General features: G+C 43.2%; 1 protein-coding gene across 1 annotated transcript; it reads left to right on the forward strand.

The window, feature by feature from the left end:
- The first annotated feature begins 376 nt into the window (after positions 1–376).
- On the forward strand, positions 377–18,965 carry LOC123837303 (putative adhesion G protein-coupled receptor F2P). The gene is made up of 7 exons (XM_045866178.2): positions 377–448; positions 4,770–4,812; positions 5,510–5,661; positions 8,055–8,288; positions 9,430–10,791; positions 15,456–15,497; positions 18,864–18,965. Exons 1-7 carry the CDS (start codon positions 377–379, stop codon positions 18,963–18,965), a joined length of 2,007 nt encoding a protein of 668 aa, XP_045722134.2.
- The last annotated feature ends 1,066 nt before the right edge of the window (positions 18,966–20,031 follow it).

Raw genomic sequence — 20,031 nt, forward strand, 5'->3', positions numbered from 1 at the left:
CGTAGCCACCCACACGTTTCTCAGGCCTGCCTAACCCAGGGAGTGAACCATCATTCTGGTTGCCTGAACACGGGCTATTATTCACTGCAGCCCAGCAGGCGGCGTCCTTTGGAGGGATTCCCACAGGAGGTATCCCATTGCCTGCGCTTCCCGGGTCCAACTGTTACTCACACCTGCAGCCTCCCCGTGATCAATGGGAGGTCACAGGGAAGCCACCTGTGGGGCAGAGAAGTCTGAGTTGACCGCATGAAGGACAGAACCTAGACTTACAGGTTGACCGGGTCTGCAGGGAGAAGCTTCAAAAGCTTCAGATTGGAGACACTTTGCTTTTTCATTAATTTTTCTAGAAGCAAGAAAGGCAGCTACGTGAAAGATGATGACTCACATGCTTTGGCTGTACTGCTTCGTGTTTCTTATGCCCACAGAGTCTTGCAGGATGTTATGCCAGGTAAGAAAAGGGAGGTGGGAGAAGGCTGGTGGGAAAGCAATGGAAGCGAAAGCCCATCTGTGAGGCAGCTCCTACTTATCTGTGCTCAAGTGGAGGGAGAAGGCAGTGGTCCAGCCAGAAGAAGTTACCTGCAACGACAGGTATCCAAAACCCACTTTGGCTAATAGCCTCAAACTATTTTCACTTTAATTTTTTCCTATGAGTTCCTGAGATGCAATGAGGCTCAAATGATTTAAGGTTGATAAACTCCTTTTTTTTTCTCATATCCTTTGATGGTGAAGATTGTCATTGCTCATAACCAGGGGAGTGCTATTTCCGTGGAGGCACATGAAAATGTGGGGGTGGTGAGGGGGTGTCACAGTGACTGGGAGATACTTAATGGCAGTTAGTGGGCAGGACCTAGGAATCGTCTGGCTCAATGAAGCATTGTCCCACCCAAAATGAGATCTCTTTGAGAATCCTGAGAGTGAATGCAATGGATGGGCCGGAAGGAGGAATGAGCCCCTCAGATAGTCAATGGTTAATCAAGGTTTAACTGGGATGAAGTTTGTAGCAATGTACTGGTTGTAAATTTTGTTGGGGCAGTGAGCCCTATGACGCTCTCTGGAATATTTTCCCTCATACCATAAGTCATTTTAATGTCCTTAACAGTTACTTACTTAAAATAAGGTGTGGAGGATCATTGAGATAGACAGATGGAGAGAGAGACATAAAACTACTTTGATATTCTTGGGAATATCAAATTATTATTATTATTGGACTACAAGATCTGGAAGGGAGCTTTGAGATCAACTGGCGAAGCTCCATCTCTTACATGAGAAGGAAACAGGCCCATGTCGTGGAATGTGATTTTCTTGAGGTTACATACTGATCCAGCCACAGGACCACCAAGGCAGGACCCCTATTTCTTTAGATTCTGCTTCTTGTTCTTTCCATTGTATTATGTGCCTTCTTAGCAGAAGCCTCCTTAGGAAAGAATGACTTTGGAAATTCTTTGTAGGAGTTTCCAAATGATACTTACTTTACATTTTAAGTAGTATGCCACTGGCTGGGAGTTTTCTCTATGACTCCCCTTCTCCCCAGCGCTGAGCTGGTGCCTTGCTTTGGGACAGGCTAAAGACTCCTTCAGAAAGACTTCTTCCAGAAAGCATCCCAACCCCACAACTTGGTTCTCCTTCCCCTCTTCATTTCCTCATCCATATTTTCCCACAAGACAGAACGTGGAGAGTAGACAGAGTCTGGGATGTTGGTTTTGTTTTCTTGGTTATTGGGGACCACCTTACAAACATTCCATACCTTTCTTCTCAATGTACAAGTTGCTGGATGCTGAGCTTCTGGGTGCTACCTCTCTCCTGACCTCCCTTCTCACTCAGGCCACTTCTCAGGTTTAGCAGATTACACGTTTCCAAAGGGTCTTTTTCATAGTATTTTGCTGAAGATTGCAGATGTCTGAAGCTGAAGGGACTCATATTGGAGGCCAGCCTAGAAGTGAAATGACCAGGAGGAGTTGGATGTGGATGTGCTTTGGCAAGTTAATTGGGAAGAGGCAAATCAGGTCCTTCACTTAAGAAGACAGGGTTTCCAGAATTCCTTGTAAATAGCACACCATGGTCTTCTGCCCACATATCTGATTAATATAATGTGACTTCATGAGGTTCTGTTTAATGGGCCAAGGGTTATCCAGAGTTGTTCACTTTGAAGTCCTTTATTGTGGTGTATTAGGGACCATGGCCCTCTCAAGATGGGTTTAGGGCATCACTTCCCCACACCCTACGTCCTTGCACGTGGGCTGACTTGGTGGAAAGGACAGTGTCATAGGATTGAGAAGAGCTGTGTTCTAGACCCAGCTCTAAGAGGAACCCCCTGTATGGCCTCAGGTAAGTCACCTCTTCTATCAAAGACTCATCTTCCTTACCTATAAAATAAAAAGGTCTTTCAAAATGCAAAAAATGCCATTTTATTATTCTTGTTGGGTCAAAAGCCTTTAAGTCTTCTAGGTATATAATAAGGCTTGGATCTCTAGACTGTGAAATGAGAAGTCATTTTACATCAGTGCTTCGAAGGACATTGTATTTCACGAATCCTCGGTGATACCTTCTTCCCCTTGAGTAGACCCTAAATGCTCAATTCAGATTTTTCCATAAATTCTTATTGGTAGAGAAAATGGAAGATTTGGGCTTGTTTCTTGATAACATAGAGAGAAACAATATTTTGAAGGGGAAAGGGACATGAACTCCACATGTTACTCACATAACTAAGTCACTGTGTTTCTAGGTCCTTCCCTAGTGGTGTAGATCTTGGAATGCAAGTTGGAGAATTGGACCACGGCTCTTCCTAGCCACTAGAGAGCAAACTTCTGGCACAAAAACAGGAAATTTCAGTCTCTTTTTCATTCTCTCTTCGCACACACACAAACACATACATGTATGCATATGTCAGTGGATACATACATGTTAATACGTACACATACACACATACATGGGAGACACAGAACTAGCTACTTAGGGGGATATAAAAGATATAGCACACAACCCATGTTCTTAAGGAACATGCAATTTAACTGAAAAGATAATACGTGCATATAAAAATGGTTAGATATTAAATAGCAGGTAAGTGACTATGTGCATATATACAAAGCATTGAATGAGGGTTATAGTGGTATATATAATAAATCTTACAGGAGCCAGAGAGAGAGAAGGATGTATCATTTAGAACTGGATCAGGAAAGACTTCTTGGAAGGGACAAACTTGAGCTTTGTATGTCATAGATATTCAGTAAGTCCCTATTCAGAGAGTAATAATGGGAGCTAAGTCTTAAATACTGCTTACAATATTCCAGGCCCCATTCTAAGTGTTTTCCATAGGATGATCTCATTTATTCTTCATTAAAGTGCTCTGAGGTATCACACAATTATAATACTATCATTCTTACCCTACTTCACGGATAATGGAACTCAGGCCCAGAGAGATGAACTTTTCCAAGGTCTCAAGTAGTGGTACTGGGATTTGAACCCAGGTGGTCTGTTCCCAGAGTATACCCCTTGACAACAATGTGTGACTGCCACTCAGTGAAGGTTCCAGTCTGATATGAATGAGTGGGATGAAGAGGGGTTTTTACTCAGGAGAGTGGGAAGTGCTCGTGATAGGGGGAAGCCTAGATTTGGAGGAGGTTTCCTTAAAGAACAGGAATACAAAATTACAAATACAAAATTAAGGGAAAAGTGAATGTCTACTTAAATTGAGGAAAGTAATTACAATAAATTTCAAATTTTACAACAAATTTAGAAATGCTAAAGAGTTTTACATTCACCAATTACTCAGCATTATTCAGTAATAAACCCAGTAAAATCACAGTATTTTTATTAATAAACTGCCCACATCTTTTTCTCTACATTTTTGGCTGCATACTTGCATGTCAATAATTTTATAATGTTTTTTTTTCTGTAGAGAAGATAGAAAGATTATTCAGTTTTTCCTCCAGCATTGCTGATCAAATTTGTTTTTTATTATTGCTAGTTTAGAAAAATATCTTTCAGCTTCTCCTTTCATTATTAGTAATGCCATGTAAATATGTAAGTCTGTTGTCAACTTTGGGAAAGCATCTAACAAGTTTCTTTGAAATATGAGCTGCAAGATGTCCAGAACACTTAGAATTTTCTCATTCTGTGACTCATTGTAAATACTATATTTTTAAGAATTGTAAATACTCTAAAAATGAGTGCCACTTACATGTCGACGTCCCCATTGTAATGTGGAAATGACTGCAAATTTCATAACTCTATCCTATTAAGTTCGAACTAGATGGATCCCCAATTCAACCTTTACTTGTCCAGATTCCATAAATACCTACAACCTCTCTGGTGCTATCCATCCAAAATGAGGGAGAGTGTGAAGGAAGGCAAAGTGGAGTGGCAAAAAGTAGTGGTCTGAACAGAAGATGGTTAAACTGTTTTGCTTTGAAAATTTAATAAAATATACGATCGTGTGAACACATTGCTGGACCCTCTGTCAGTGTTTTGAAGGGGACCATACAAGCAAGGGATTCCAAAGCTTAGCCTCCTTTAGCTTCCACGTAATTCCACCTCTGCTCTTGGTGTATTTCTTGGATAGAATGCTGGTCCTTCTTGCTGGAGAGGAAGGAGGGATCCTGCTGAGTTGCAGCAGGAGAGAAAACTGTCCAGACTGATGACAAAATGATGACATACTTCATGGTCTTGGCTGTTGGTGGCGGCCTGGCATCATTAGTCTGTGCCTAAAGTGGATCCTTGGGCTGGCATTGCAACAATTAGTTTTCACGTGGATTTTGATTTTCCCTTTCTAGGTTGCCAACAAAAGCAAGGAGAAGATCTCTGCCAGGCCACATGGTATGTTGGCAGTGGTTAGTAATCAAATGGAAGTTTTTGTTTATTTATTAGGACAGAGAGCCATGCTCAGCCCTCTGTTGATGGCATGACAGATGGGACTCCCTGATGGCTCGCATTTGGACTCTTTAGTTTTCTCATATTAAATTGTACCTTTGGCCCCTGCTCCCCTCTCCTCCCAGGACCCTCTGCGCCATCCTGGCCAGAGAGTTCTTTGCCATGAACTCTTTCAATTGAGCCAGGCCAGCCTGGAGCAGTGGCCAGAGCAGGGCTGTGAGAACTCATGGATGACATAACTCAACGAAGTTCTGGAGCTGAGAGCTTTCTCAAAGAACATGGGGTGCAGTGGCTTCCATACTGTGTTCTGGGGAGCTGGAGGACTGTGAGGGAGCTGTGGGGTATGAGAGACCTCGTGGACTGAACGTGGGCTCTCCCTTGTCACTTCACCTGGCGAAGTTCCACTTTTATCTGTTTTATACGTTTGAGTTCTGGATAAGAGTTTGTTGGAGACAACAGGTGTTTGTCACTGAAATAGATGATGATCACTGATCTATTTCAACCTTCCTCCACTTTGTGAAGAAAATACATCTGATGTCCACGGGGTTTATGTGTCCTCATTATGCTGACACCTTGGTGATTGGCCCATGCAGTGCACAGCCCTGAGCTCTCCATCTGATGCTGATACCTTTTATTTCCCCAGGTGTATGTGATGGTGTCTGTGTAGACAATTCCCACTGTAGCCAACCTTGCCCTCCTGACACTCAGGGGAATATGGGGTTTTTATGCAGGCAAAAGAAATGGTACAAGATCACTGAAACCTGCCGGACTCTTAATGCCTTCAACATCTTTGAGGTAATATCCTTTTTCTCATACACAGAGGGGAGCCCCAAATTAGCAATGCATACTGTGGTCAATAAGAGAGAGGGGGAGCACGAAGCAGGGCTGGTAGGTGAGTGCTTTTTAACGTGAATAAACACCTACTCATTTTCTCTCTCTGCACAAAAATGGAAGTCCTAAATCTGGGCATCTGAAAGTCTGTGCTCTGGGCTCACACACTTCATGACACAAAGGAACCTGATCCTCAGCTCAGAGCTAGAAGAGCTGTCGAGAATGATCATGGCCTACTTCTCCATTTTTGCTCTTAGCTCTTTACTACAAAGCCTCGGTCCTCAATGTACCCTTCTCTGACCAGCAGCATGAGCTACCCTGAGAACTTTTATTTGTTTATTTTTTAAAAAAGATTATATTTATTTGTTTGACAGAGAGAGAGAGAGTGAGAGAACACAAGCAGGGGGAGCGGCAGGCAGAGGGAGAGGGAGAAGCAGGCTCCCCACTGAGCAGGGAGCCCAATGTGGGGCTGGATCCCAGGACCCTGGGATCATGACCCGAGCCGAAGGCAGGTGCTTAACGACTGAGCCACCCAGGCACCCCTACCCTGAGAACTTTAGATATGCAGGCCCCACCCCAGACCTGCTGAATCTGAAGCTGCAGGTTATCAAGATCCCCAGGTGATTTCTGTGCTCAGTAAAGCATGAGGAGCAAGCTGACCTAAAGGGAAGGACTTCATTATCAAACAAATGAACCTATTTCCATACATACTTAAGTAATGACACATTTTAAAAAAATCAAATTTTGATAAATAAAATCAGGTGAAATATTATTTCTTCTCTTTTTATTTCTTTCACTCCTCTTCTCCTAGGGGCTTCACCTTTCTGAAGTTCAGCTCCTGATTCCTTCAGAGGAGTCAATGCTTTTGCATCTCTTTGGTCCTAGGGAACATTCCCCATTTGGTGGTTTTGGGGGTGACCAGGGGGAGTGCCAGTGGATGCTGCACCTGAAGTCCCTGACGAGACTTCAAAAGACTGCCCACCCCAGGGTGTCCATCACCGGGCCCACCCCTAATTTGAGGAATCTGGGCAAAGATACACACAGAGATCCATCTCCAATATGTTTTAATATCTAAATGCTTTAAATCAAGCTTCCAGACTGCTAAGTAAAATATGTTCTGCTGGTCTCCCGTCAGATTCTAACCTGCACCTCCAGTGTGGTGGAAAGCCAAGGTCACATGCTCATAACCCTGCAACCAGTGTCCCTTGGTCACCTCTCAGGCCTAGTGGTGAGCATAATGGTGCCATGCTCCATCCTTGGTAGCATAGACTTCGGGAAGAGGCCCATGAAGGCCCCGGAAGTGGGCTTGGGGTTGCTGAGCAGGGGATTTGAGTGTCTAGATGCCGGGACATGAGTTCTGAGTGGGCATATCCTCTAGGCCCACAGTCTCTTTGTCTTGTGAGGGGGCAGGCAAAAGGAGGCCAGAAAAGGGTCCTCTAAAGTAACGGTTGGCAATTTTTTTTTCCTGTAAAGGGCCAAATGGTTAATATTTTAGTCCCTGTGGGTCATAGGGTCTCTCTTGTGAGTATTCAACTCTGCCACTGTGGCAAGAAAGCCGCCATAGACAATACTTCAATAATGAGCAGCCTGGGTCCCAATAAAACTTTATTTACAAATATAGGCAGCCAGTCGGGGACCATGTTTGCCCCCCCTGCTCTGAAGTGTGGGACCCAGAGCCTGAATCTGTGGGGCAGCCTGTTTATCACTATTTTCAGTCACTCTTTTGTGCTGGTGTCTGTTGATTCATCCAAATCTGGTTCAGAATGTCTATGTTTAAAATATGCTTAGTGGGGCGCCTGGGTGGCTCAGTCGGTTAAGCGGCTGCCTTCGGCTCAGGTCATGATCCCAGAGTCCTGGGATCGAGTCCCGCATCGGGCTCCCTGCTCTGCGGGGAGCCTGCTTCTCCCTCTCCATCTGCCTGCTTCTTTGCCTACTTGTGCTCTCTCTCTATCTCTCTGTCAAATAAATAATAAATAAAATCTTTAAAAAAAATAAAAATAAAATATGCTTAGTAAAAATAAGCTTAAATGACACTAGAAATTTATCAGATGCACAGGACATAGATACGGTGTATATACACAGAAGCGCTCTGAAGTGCTATGCTAGAGATAGCATTTGTTCTCGGCATGGCGAGGGTTTAGGTGCAGTCAGCTGGCAACCTGGACCTCTGGTTTTCTCTTCACCTACCTTGGTATGGGGCAAGTTATCCCATAGCAAATGCGACTATGAAAATGTAAAATTGAAAAACATTTTGCGTGTACAATTGCGTGATAAGGCTATCCTAAATTTTTTTAAAGGTACTTTCATATTCAAAGCAAAAGTAACCTAATACAAACTTTCTTTTTGCCCTTTCTTAGACAAATTCCTATTCGGGTCAGCCATTCGGAGGAAATACAATAGAAAAAGAGCATGCCAGAAAGTCTGAGACCATCACAGACATGCTGATGCAAAAGTGTCCGGAGGATTTGTCCTGTGTACTCAGGAACATTCAGCGGTCTCCCCGGATCCCGGGAAACATCGCTGTCATCGTGCAGCTCCTACACAACATATCCACGGTGCTATTGACGGGTGTTGATGAGGCGAAGATGAAGGTGAGTGACCTTGATTTGGTAGAATGACATTTTGGTGCAAAGGAATGCAGGTTTGCTGGAGTATTCTGTGGGCTTTTTAGGGTCTTTCACATCGGTGTCTGTGATGCTTGGGTAGCAAATGCTCAATAAATGTTCACCACAGAATAAACAAGGGAAAATGGAAAAGGTGAACACAACCAATACGCGTTTAGAGACAGAACTTACTGGGTGCTGGGTCCTACACGGGAATCTTTTCCAACGTACATTTCGGCTACTGAACACCTCTAAGAACCATTCTGGTTCTGCAGAGAGTCTTTTCCTACTCTCACCTGTGAGTCAGAACAGGCTGCTAAAATGGAAAATAGCCGCAAGCAAAGAAAACAGCCACACATGTCTGCTGCAGAAGTGTGAGGTGGACCTGGATTCACTTCTTTTATTTTTGATCTTTGAGGCAGAGGAGAAAAAGGAGGTTCAGCCTCTGGTGTCAGATTTCAATTTACTATGTTCCTGTCCAGGGTCCTGCATACAGTTGGGACTTAATAGATGTTCGTTGCATGATGGGTCCTCTGAGCAGGGTAGGCAAGTGGCTGGCTTCACCACGGTGTGAAGGGAAACTGATGATGTCAGTGAGCTTGGGGAAGGCTGCCCACTTGCCTGCCTCACAGGGAGACGCTTCATACATGACATGAGGGCAATGCCTTCCTCGCTCTATTCTCCGGCTCAAACTTCCATGGCCTGCGAGTACCCTGGGGATCTCATTATGATGCTGATTCTGATTCACTAGCTCTGGGGTGGGCCCCAAGATTCCATACTTCTTCTTCCTCTTTTTTTTTTTTTTATAGATTTATTTATTTGAGAGAGAGAGAGAGAGCACGAGTGGGAGGGGCAGAGGGTGAGAGAGTCTTAAGCAGACTCCATGCCCAGCAAGGAGCCCCACACGGGGCCCGATCCCAGGACCCTGAGATCATGACTCAAGCCGAAACCAAGAGTCAGAAGCCTGACCGACTGTGCCACTAGGTGCCCCAAGATTTCATACTTCTAAGAAGTTCCCAGGGGATGCCTATGCGGCTGGCTGGCGGGCCACACTTTATAGAAGTGAACCCTGACTGTCCTGGCAGATTCAGGTGGTGGCTCGGTACTAACGCTGCTCCTTCGTTGGCAGAGTTACAGCGTCATGGCCAACCACATTCTTAACAGCAAGAGCATCTCAAACTGGACCTTCATCCCCGAAAGAAACAGCAGCTGTGTCTTGCTACACTCGGTCAATTCCTTTGCAAGAAAGCTATTTATAAGTAAGTATCCCATTGACATATCAGACGTCTTCATTCATACTACGGGCACCACCATATCCCGAGACAACGCTGGCAAGAATTTCACTTTTTCAATGAGAATTAATGACACAGGCCGTGAGGTCACCGGGCAGGTGCTGATCGGTAGAGATGAACTTCAGAACGTGCCCGCTCCTTCCCAGGCCGTCAGCATTGCATTTCCGACTCTTGGGGCCATCCTAGAGGCCAGTCTTTTGGAGAATGTCACCGTCAATGGGCTTGTCTTGTCTGTCATTTTGCCCAAGGAACTGAAAAGAATCTCGCTGATTTTTGAAAAGATCAGCAAGTCGGAGGAGAGGAGGACCCAGTGTGTTGGCTGGCACTCCCTGGAGAGCAGATGGGACCAGCAGGCCTGTCAAATAATTCAAGAAAACTCCCAGCAAGCTGTTTGCAAATGTAGGCCAAGCAAGTTGTTTACCTCCTTCTCCATTCTTATGTCACCCCACATCTTGGAGAGCCCGATCCTGATTCATATCACGTACATAGGCCTGGGCATCTCGATTTGCAGCTTGATCCTTTGCTTGATCATCGAGGCCTTGGTCTGGGGCCAAGTGACGAAGACAGAGATCTCATACTTACGCCACGTGTGCATCGCCAACATCGCGGCCACCTTGCTGATGGCTGACGTGTGGTTCATTGTGGCTTCCTATCTCAGTGGTCCTGTGACACACCACAATGGGTGTGTGGCAGCAACATTTTTTGTTCATTTCTTTTACCTTTCTGTGTTTTTCTGGATGCTTGCCAAGGCACTCCTTATCCTCTATGGAATCCTGATTATTTTCCGTACACTGCCCAAATCAGTCCTGGTGGCTGCTCTCTTTTCAGTCGGCTACGGGTGCCCTTTGCTCATTGCTGCTGTTACGGTTGCTGCCACTGAGCCCAGCAAAGGCTACCTACGACCTGAGGCCTGCTGGCTCAACTGGGACATGACCAAGGCCCTCCTGGCCTTCGTGGTCCCAGCCCTGGCCATCGTGGTCGTAAACCTGATCACGGTCACACTGGTGATTGTCAAGACCCAGCGCGCTGCCATTGGCAGTTCCATGTTCCAAGAGGTGAGAGCCATTGTGAGAATCAGTAAGAATATCGCCATCCTGACACCGCTGCTGGGGCTGACCTGGGGATTCGGGATAGCCACTGTCATCGATGACAGCATCCTGGCCTTCCACATTATCTTCTCCTTGCTCAATGCGTTCCAGGTAAGTCTAGGTGCTACTGACCCAGTACTAAGTGGGAGAATTCAGGAAGAAGCTTTGTCATCCGGAGCTTCTGCAATGTATTTCTTTATAAAAGACAACAGATTCGGGGTAACGTATTGAGTTAGGAAATAAGCTATTTTTCCCCAGAAAGGCCTGGGTTCAAATCTTGACCCTCTCACCTACTAATGCGTAATGATCTCTTAAGATACCTGCTTAACTTTTCTGAGCCACGTTTTTCTCACTTATAAAATGGGTATAATACTGCCCACCTTATAATGGTGTTAGGAAAATGAAATAAAACACCGAATAGGAAAGCACCAAGTACCAAAATGACCTAAAGATCATAAATAGCACAACGGTAAGGTTGAGCTCCTACTGTTTAGAAATTAAACATCACCACTTCCCCCAAATCCAGGTACCTAACTGGAGGTATTAAAATGTGCATCTTTATTATATTTCTTTCCATTTAGAATTTTTAATTCCCATTGGAAGCCATCTTATTTTAATGAGGCAAGTCATACAGAGTGATATTAAAGAGTTTCTTTTCTCTCACCTCTATGAATTAAGCAATGTTCACAGTTTCATGTGTCTCCTTGCCAAATTTTTATGCTTATATAAAAATATATTTTGATATAATATAAGGGTTAAAAATATACATTATTATGCACCTTACTTTTTCACTTAAAAATACATAGTAGTCTCTTATGAGGTTACTGTGTATAAATATGTCTCTTTAATGACTGTATGGTATTTCATATTCAATAATTCCTTACTGAAATTTGTTTTTTTTCATTGTTTTCTGTCATTGTGTACCAGTGAGCCAAAGTTTATTCTACTGAATATTAAGTATGTAGATAGGAACTAATTGATAAGAAAGCTTTGATTTTTCTAATGACCTTTAAAATAATCCTTTTTTCTGAATGTAGGCTTATTTGAAAATAAATGTTTTACCTGATGGATAATAGAGATTTGAAGTCAAATATTTTCTCCTTTTTCTCTTTCAAAAATGATTTCGTTTTACAATAAGCATTTTGACGCCTTGGCGAACAAGGTTAATAATAATAGGGGTGCCTCATCTTTTGAATCTCTGTTTTTATGCATTTCTATAGGAAAAAGATGAAGTGTATCCAACATTTTTTGTATAGCTTTACCCATGTTTATGCAGCTAGTCACGGATAGGGCTGGGATAACCACCTAGTGTTCTCAAATTTCTGTTCAGTGTATCCCATGGCTGTCAGGAGCCCTTAAGGAGTTCATGTATCTACTCCCCTGCATTTCCCCTTCCTCGTCTCCCCAGGGGCCACCTTGCCTGTGAGTTTTGTTCTGGACTAGGCCGTGTGCATTTGCATTTTGGTACCATGAGCTCCTTTACCTGTGGTGACAGGATCAATCTGTAATTTCAATTCAGTTTCTGCCTTGACTCCTGCCAAGGAGGGTGGAGCTCATCTAAATGCTGGTACTGATGGAGGTGAGAAGCTGAGAGCGGGGTGTGGGTGAAGGGTAGACACTGGGGCAGGCCATAGGCACTGGTGTGCTGGGGCTGGTGTTTACTGGCTCAAGAGAAATGACTTCTATTTTCAGGAGTTTTGCCAACTGACCTCATTAAAAATTAAATATGTAAACTTGTAATTAAATAAAACAAAGGTTTTGTGTAAGGTCCTACATCCTCAAAAGGCATTACTTTCCAATTATTTGTCAACACTTTCCTATGCTCCTGAGGTCATTTGCATCTATTGTATCTGTACGGTGGAAACACTGTATGATGATGTGTCCGTCGCTTCCTAACTCCACGTTTGGTGATGTCGCATTGCTAGATTTAAACCAGCCAGTGTGGGAGTATTGAACCATGGAGACTGGCAAGTGCTACAAATTAGGAGAGCTGGTTATTGCTATTTACCAGCATGTCAGTGGGCCAGGGCATCCTCGGGATGCCCAGTGTGGGAGGAGAGAAAGGAGAGCCATCAATCTGCTGAGGTGGGGGACACAATCAAGCAAGAGGAAGGAAGCAGGACAAGCAGAATCCTAGGATGAACCGAGATGAGGGGCGCTGATGGAGCAGACAGAGAAAAGAGACCCCTGAACACATGGCGAGGTCCAGAAGATGTAGGAGAAAGACTCTTCTGGAGGTTTCCCGGTCCTAGCCCTGTTCCACTGGTTTTAAAGCTCAAACAGCCCCCTCCCCACCCCCTTTGCTAGGGAACTATTAGTATGTAGTCAGTTGCTGACTTGACTGCTTACTTTGTAATCCACAACTCCTGGTTGGTATCCTCTCTTGTATTTACTGAGAGTAACTGTGGGCCGGGTAAGGTTTTGGGGACCCCCTCATAGCTGTTTTGGTGGGAGAAAAGTAAATGTCTCAGTCCATTTGGGCTGCTATAACAAAAACACCAAGGATTGTTTCAAATAAACAGAAATTTATTTCTCACAGTTCTGGAGGCTGGCAAGTCCAAGGTCAAGGCACACACAAATGCGGTGTTTGGAGAGAGCCCGCTTCCTGCCTCATAGACGTATAACCATCCTCTTGCTATAACATCACATAGCAGCACGGGCAAGGGAAGTTTCTGGGGTCCCTTTTAGAAAAGCACTAATCTCTTTCATGAGAGCTCCACTCTCATGATCTAATAACCTCCCAAAGGCATGCCTCCAATACCTTCACATTGGGTGCTAGGATTTAACAGATGAATTTTGGCGGAGGGATACGAACATTCCTTCCATAACAGTAAAGCATATATTTTAAAATTTTGGAGAATACCTTGAGATTTATCTGCTCAAATTGTGCTTTATTTACTAAAAGAAATACAAAGAAGCTGCTACCAGTGAATTTTTATCAATCAGATACTAAACCCTTGATTAGTAATTTATCCACATTTTCTGAATGATGTTTTGTGTAACTTTTCCCAGGGTGGGACCAATGAAAAGTGGAATATTTCCCTGTTATGTATTTAAGACTGTATGAATGCAGGTTGCATAATAAAGCCATTAAACACACACACAGACGTGGACACAGACACACACACAAATAAATACACAGAGACACCACATTTGCTGACAGTTTTGTGTCAAGCATTATGCTAAATTTTGCAGATATGAATATACTTAGTTTAGCCTCGAGAAATTGAAAATCTTATAAGGACAGAAATTCCTCTTCGTCCTTTAGCCAGAGGAATGTATTTTTTGGAAGAAACAGGCTAAAATTATGGTTCCTAGATATTTAAAAATTTTAATTCTTAGGCAAAATTCATGGAGGTTCTGATTTAAAAATGTATTCCTAGTACTGAAACCAGGCCTGGATGTATTTGTCCCAAACATCTTTATACAAATGACACTTTGTAACCTAATGGACCATGCCATCTATGACATTTTCTTGGTAGACAGAGTGACAGATTTCAATAGTTACCTTGTAGGCTAAGAGTGTCACACAGAAAAGCAATCCCATAGAAGCTCTCCAAGCTTTGGAGTGCTTGCTGGACTGGCTGAATGGATAGGTATATTTAGTATGTTTTGGGGGGAATGGATGAGTTTTATGGCCGGCACCAGTCTCTGTGAAATCCTCCACCTCTCAGGTAAGCTTTTTTACAAATAGAGGTAGCAGTGGGTTTGGTATTGTTCCTGCTGAGGACCACTGGGGTGCAACATCTTTATGGTGCCATTTACATTAAACCCAGGTGTCTTAATAGACCTCTGCCTGGGTAAGGGTTAACATTCGATTATGAAATCGAAGCAGCTTAACAAGGTGATGTCCTGTTAGCCAAAGTCTTTATCTCATTTCTCCTCTCAGGTGAGCCAGGACCTGAGTAACCACACCTTCAGGAGAAACTGTCTAATGAATGTTGCAATCTATCACATTTTGAAAGTTGAATCTCTGAGTTTCTTTCTCCTTGTCTGAAAATGGGACAAATACGTTTCCTTCCTTCTTCCAGGGTGGTTTGGGGCCAATTCAAAGGGACTGTACCTAGAGAGGAACAGCTTCCTTTTGACTTGAATGGGGTCTGTGTTTGGATGGATGGTAAGGGATCTGAGAGCTAAGTAAGTCCCTCCATGTCCTCATATTTGCAGCATCTGTTTCTGAGCACACGTTATGTGCTTAGCAGCTCAGTCTGTTTTGGGTCTTAGTCTTCTGAGGGTCCATGCACTTGATTTTTCTTTGCAAGTTTTATAACAATCTTTGGCTATGGATGGGGAAGGAGGTTGAGAGTGTTAACAGAAGCTGAGCATAGCCACTTCTGCTTTTTTTTCCTGTGGAAGTTTCTTTCCTTATAGTTTCTCCAAGGATTGCAAGGTTGCTGTCCATGGCTGAACATCTCCTCTAGCTCTTGCTCAGACTATTATATTCTGGTGAGATATACATTGTGGTGAGCTCCTGATAAATGCAAAACACTTTTATTTTGCCCAATTTAAGAAGAAAAATCCCATCATCTGGTATGGATCATGGACCTTGGTCTGTTTGATTTACTGAGGTATCCCAAGTGTCTGGCACATGGAAGATGCTCAGTCAAAATTCGTCAAATGGATGAATCTAGGTGTTGTGACCTTAAGAGAGTCAAAGATTTAATAAACTGTTTTTAGTTTAGGTGGTTTTGTTTTGTTTTGTTTTTTTACCAGAATAGGAACTGATGAGTACTGGTATTTAAAATGGCTCTTCTTCCCTCTTCTGTCTTTCTCAGGGCTTCTTCATCTTGGTGTTTGGAACAATCCTGGATCCCAAGGTATTGTAAATTCTTCTTCTTCTTCTTCTTCTTCTTCTTCTTCTTCTTCTTCTTCTTCTTCTTCTTCTTCTTCTTCTTCTTCTTCTTCTTCTTCTTTTCATTATCAGTACTTGGCCCTTAAATCCTCACTTGTAAAGACCACTTATTGAGCATCTTTGACCTCAATCATTTGCACACGGCATCACTCTTCTTTATGATGCAAGTAAAATCGACCCTCTGGCAAACTCCTATGGAGCTAAGCATTTTATGTACGTCAGCTCTAACCCTTAAAACGATCTTGGGTATTCTTATTTTCAGTTTTATGGATGTGGACACCGAGACTCAGAGTGATTAAACTTGCCCATGAGCTCTACAGAAACCCACTCTAACAAGTTGAAGCTGAAAGAGGATTTATTAAGTTCATATCATCTTTGGGAAGGTCTCTCTGGCTTGGAGGCTCGGAGGCTACATGCCAGGGACAATTCCCAATCTAGAGCACAGAACTAGACCCCGGTGCTCCTCCCACTTCCCTGGGCACAGATAGCACAGCTCACCAGGCCCATGTCAGGCAGCAGATGCTGAGCTAGAATTGCTGTTCCTATTGTCTTGGAGGTCGCCGCCTGCTAGCCTGTTGGCGTCCACTGGCACCTGCTTGTTTGCACTGTCATGTCTGATTGGCTGAGTCCAGGTCAGATGGCTGCACCTCCGCAGCAGGGGAGATTGGGACAGTGAGTTCCACCTTAAAGAGCAGGCGACTCAGGGAAGGGAATTTTCCAATTGCAGATTGAGTGTGTATAGGTGGTGAAACGAAACATGCATGAAATATCAAAAAACGAAACATGCATGAAATATCAAAAAACGAAACATGCATGAAATACCAAAAAACGAAACATGCATGAAATATCAAAAAACGAAACATGCATGAAATATCAAAAAACGAAACATGCATGAAATATCAAAAAACGAAACATGCATGAAATATCAAAAAACGAAACATGCATGAAATACCAAAAAACGAAACAAGCATGAAATATCAAAAAACGAAACAAACATGCATGAAGTATCAAATGTTTCCTCCGGCTTCTGAGCTCACCCTCTTTCCTTTGTACTGTGCTGCCTCCTGGAGTGAGCAAAGTAAACAACCCTCTCAAATGTAGATGCAAACACCTTCACTGCAGGGTTGATTTTTAATTAATTAATTAATTAACTCTATTATTAAGATAATAGCTGAGGTTTATGAAAGAGGTATTTCACACTGGTCCTTTATCTTGTTATTAGAATAACATATCGACCCAATAAAAATTATTTAGAGGTGGTAGAGTATTAGTGTTTCAGTCTTTCTATTTCTGTGTACTAATTCTGCGCCACTGGGGGAGTTCCTTAATTCTCAGGAACTCAGATCCTCCAAATGGAAAGCAGAGATAATGATGATTTTCCTGCCTCTTCTGCTAGATCCTGGTAAAGAACAAATGTGATTTTGCAAGTGACAAACACAGAGAGCATTTAAGGTAGTACACAGTTGTATACCATATGATTATTTTTTTTTATTAATCATAATACCACAACTAGTATTTATTGTCAAAGCATCAGCAGCAGCATTATTACTTATTAATTTACCAGGTGTCATGAGATGTGCAAAGAACTCTAAGACATAGAACTTTCTATCAAGATCAAAACCTCTTACATTTAACATTATAGTGTAAAAGGTCAAGATTCAAAGATGTCACAGGACCATACATGATTAATTGACATAAAGTTGTTTATGCCAGTAATCCTCACATTTTTTTTAGGATCAGTAAAAGGCAGTGAACATATGTCCCCAGATGGGTTTATTATCAAATTACAAAGTATGTATTTTGCACGTTATGAAACATAAAATTTAAAAAGGATGAGAAAGAAAGAGATGTAAATAGAAGGCCCAGGTTGTCTCCCCATATCCCCATGGACCCTTGAGTGCACAGCCCCCAAGTCCCAGGGAGTGCTTCTCCCCCTTTGGGTCCCGTGTGTGACAAAGAATACCGCATTTTCTGGGAAGTGTGAAGTCACTCTGAGCTGGAGGAGTTTGGTACCTCTTAACTGTGAAGGCCTTGGAAGGTGAATGACATTTTATGAAGTAGAAGGGAAGATGGAATAGAAATAAGACAGCGCCTGCATTCAGCACGAGAGATGTAGGGAAAATGACAGGTTGGTCTGGAGTCTGGGCACATGAAGTCAAGTCTCAGTTCTTCTCAGGAGTCAACTGACTTTGGATGTCACTTCATCTCCTGCTCTTACTGTCCTCAGTTGTAAAATGGAAATAATAGTATCTATTTTACAGGATTATTTCTTGAATAAAATGAGATGATAGGCATGAAAAGTGCTTTAAAGAGTTTTTAAAAAAATGTATGAATATAAAACAAAATATAATTTAAGCAACAAAATGTATTTGATATATTAATAAATTACTTAATATATAAGCATGCCTTATTAACATTATATTAATTTATATTATTATATATCATGTTAGTATTAACATACAATATATCATATATTATTTATATTATTTAGTACATAAGCATGCTTTATTAGTATATTAGATCAATTTATATTATTATTGATTACATTAATATACAATATATAATTATATATGTGATATATTATTTAATATGTATTAAATATATTTACATTTCATATTTATATTTATGTGAAATCTAATATATATTTAAAAAAACAAAATATAATTGTTATTTATAACTCTTATTTTCTTCATTCCATGGACTTTTGCTGTGTTGCATAGGATTTTTTTTTTTTTAAAGTATGTATTGGCCTCTAGAAAGGGTTGGTTTTTTTTTTAAGATTTTTTTTTTTAAAGATTTTATTTATTTATATGAGAGAGAGAGAGCATGAGCAGGGGCAGAAGGGCAGAGAGGCAGAGGGAGAGAGAGAGAAGCAGTCTCCCCACTGAGCAGGGAGCCTGACGCGGGGCTCCATCCCAGGACCCCGGGATCATGACCTGAGCCGAAGGCAGACGCTTAACCGACTGAGCCACCCAGGCGCCCCTAGAAAGGGGGGCTCAAATAACAGGCAAGCTGTGGGAAATGTCTAACTATTCAAGTGTTCCAAAAACCCACTCCCAAAGTGAAATCAAAGATTCCTCCAACTTGGGGCAAACTGTATTTCATAGCCACGGGTTCTACCCTCTGAGTCGGAGTCTCCTGTGCCAGCCTCATGTCCTTATGTCTCTCCCTCTCCCCACCTTCTCCTGAAGCACTCTTCCCACTTGCTCACCCCACACATCCCACTGCCAGGGCCTGGCTGGTCACACACTCTCTCAGCAGAGTGTTCGCCCGGCCTGAGCACCTGTGTTGACTTCTCATAATCTTTTAACTCCTTTTGTTCTCTCTCCAGATAAGAGAAGCTTTGAAGAGTCGAGTAACTTCTGCAAAATGGGTCTCCAGAATATCTGAGGTAAAGCCTTCATACTCGTTATTGCATGTGGAGGGTTCCTAAAACTGTCACCCCAACACTCTGTGGTATGGGTGTTTCCAAAGTGCCCCGTGAGCACCTCTTTGAGCTGCTCCGATTCTTTCTGGAGTAGTGGCACCACAGCCAAAGAGAGGAAAGCAGACTTAGATGTATTCAGAAGAGAGTGGCCAGGCAGGGGATGGGGGTGGGGGCTTGCTGCGGGGGGCAGACCTCAACCTAGGCAGCAGGGGAGCAAGCCCCTGCCCAAGCCCAGAAATGAGAGCAGAGAAAATCTGATCTTCCTGTGACAGCCTGCTCCTTCTCTCTGACTCCAGTTGGCTGAGCCACATACAAAGTGAGGAAGTCCAGGGAAACAAATTCTGCAGCTACACAAAGAACTTCCCAATAGCTTGATTTTCAAGAGGGGCTGGTTGCCACGGTTACTGGAGATGTAAAGGAAGGCTGGGGCCGGCTCAGCGGTGCGGTAGAGAAGGCTCTCCAGTCTAGTTGCATACACGCCCTTTCCTTGACCTTCACTCGCACAGTGCAGAAACCAGGTATTGTTATGCCAAGCTCCGACCCCTCAGCTGTTCTGAGTGAGGGAAACACGGGAAAATGTTTGGATGGCAGCAGAAGGGGCATCAGGGTTGGCCCAGGGGACATTCCCAATCACAAGAGAAGAGGCAATGTGGAGTTTCGCACGCCAACATTGGACGGGATCCATACCCACAGTAGGGCCACACCCTGTGGCCCTGAGTAGCAGCACTGCCCCACCCCGTATCCCTTGCCCTTCTAGTCTCTCTTTTGATTTCCTTCATCCCCCTTTTACCTTCCCTCCTTGCTCTTCCCTTTATTTTCCTAGGTCCTTTGGTGTTACTCCTACCCAAACTTGGTCCTTGGTCTCCAAACCTGGGGGATGGTTGACCCCTCCATATCCTTTCCAGCTGAAATTTTAAAAAGCTACGTTTTACTGAGAATAAACATCAATAGTGATTTAAAGCAGTGGATCTCAACCTTAGCCAAAGATTGCAGTCAGGTAGGCAGCTTCCAATCGTGTTGCCTGAGTCCCACCCCTGGAGAGTCTTACTGGATTGGTGTGCGGTGTGTCTGG

The sequence above is a fragment of the Mirounga angustirostris genome, unplaced genomic scaffold, assembly GCF_029215605.1.
Source record: "Mirounga angustirostris isolate CCGP_5_RB_7025 unplaced genomic scaffold, mMirAng1.0.hap1 SCAF_8, whole genome shotgun sequence".
NCBI lineage: Eukaryota > Metazoa > Chordata > Mammalia > Carnivora > Phocidae > Mirounga > Mirounga angustirostris.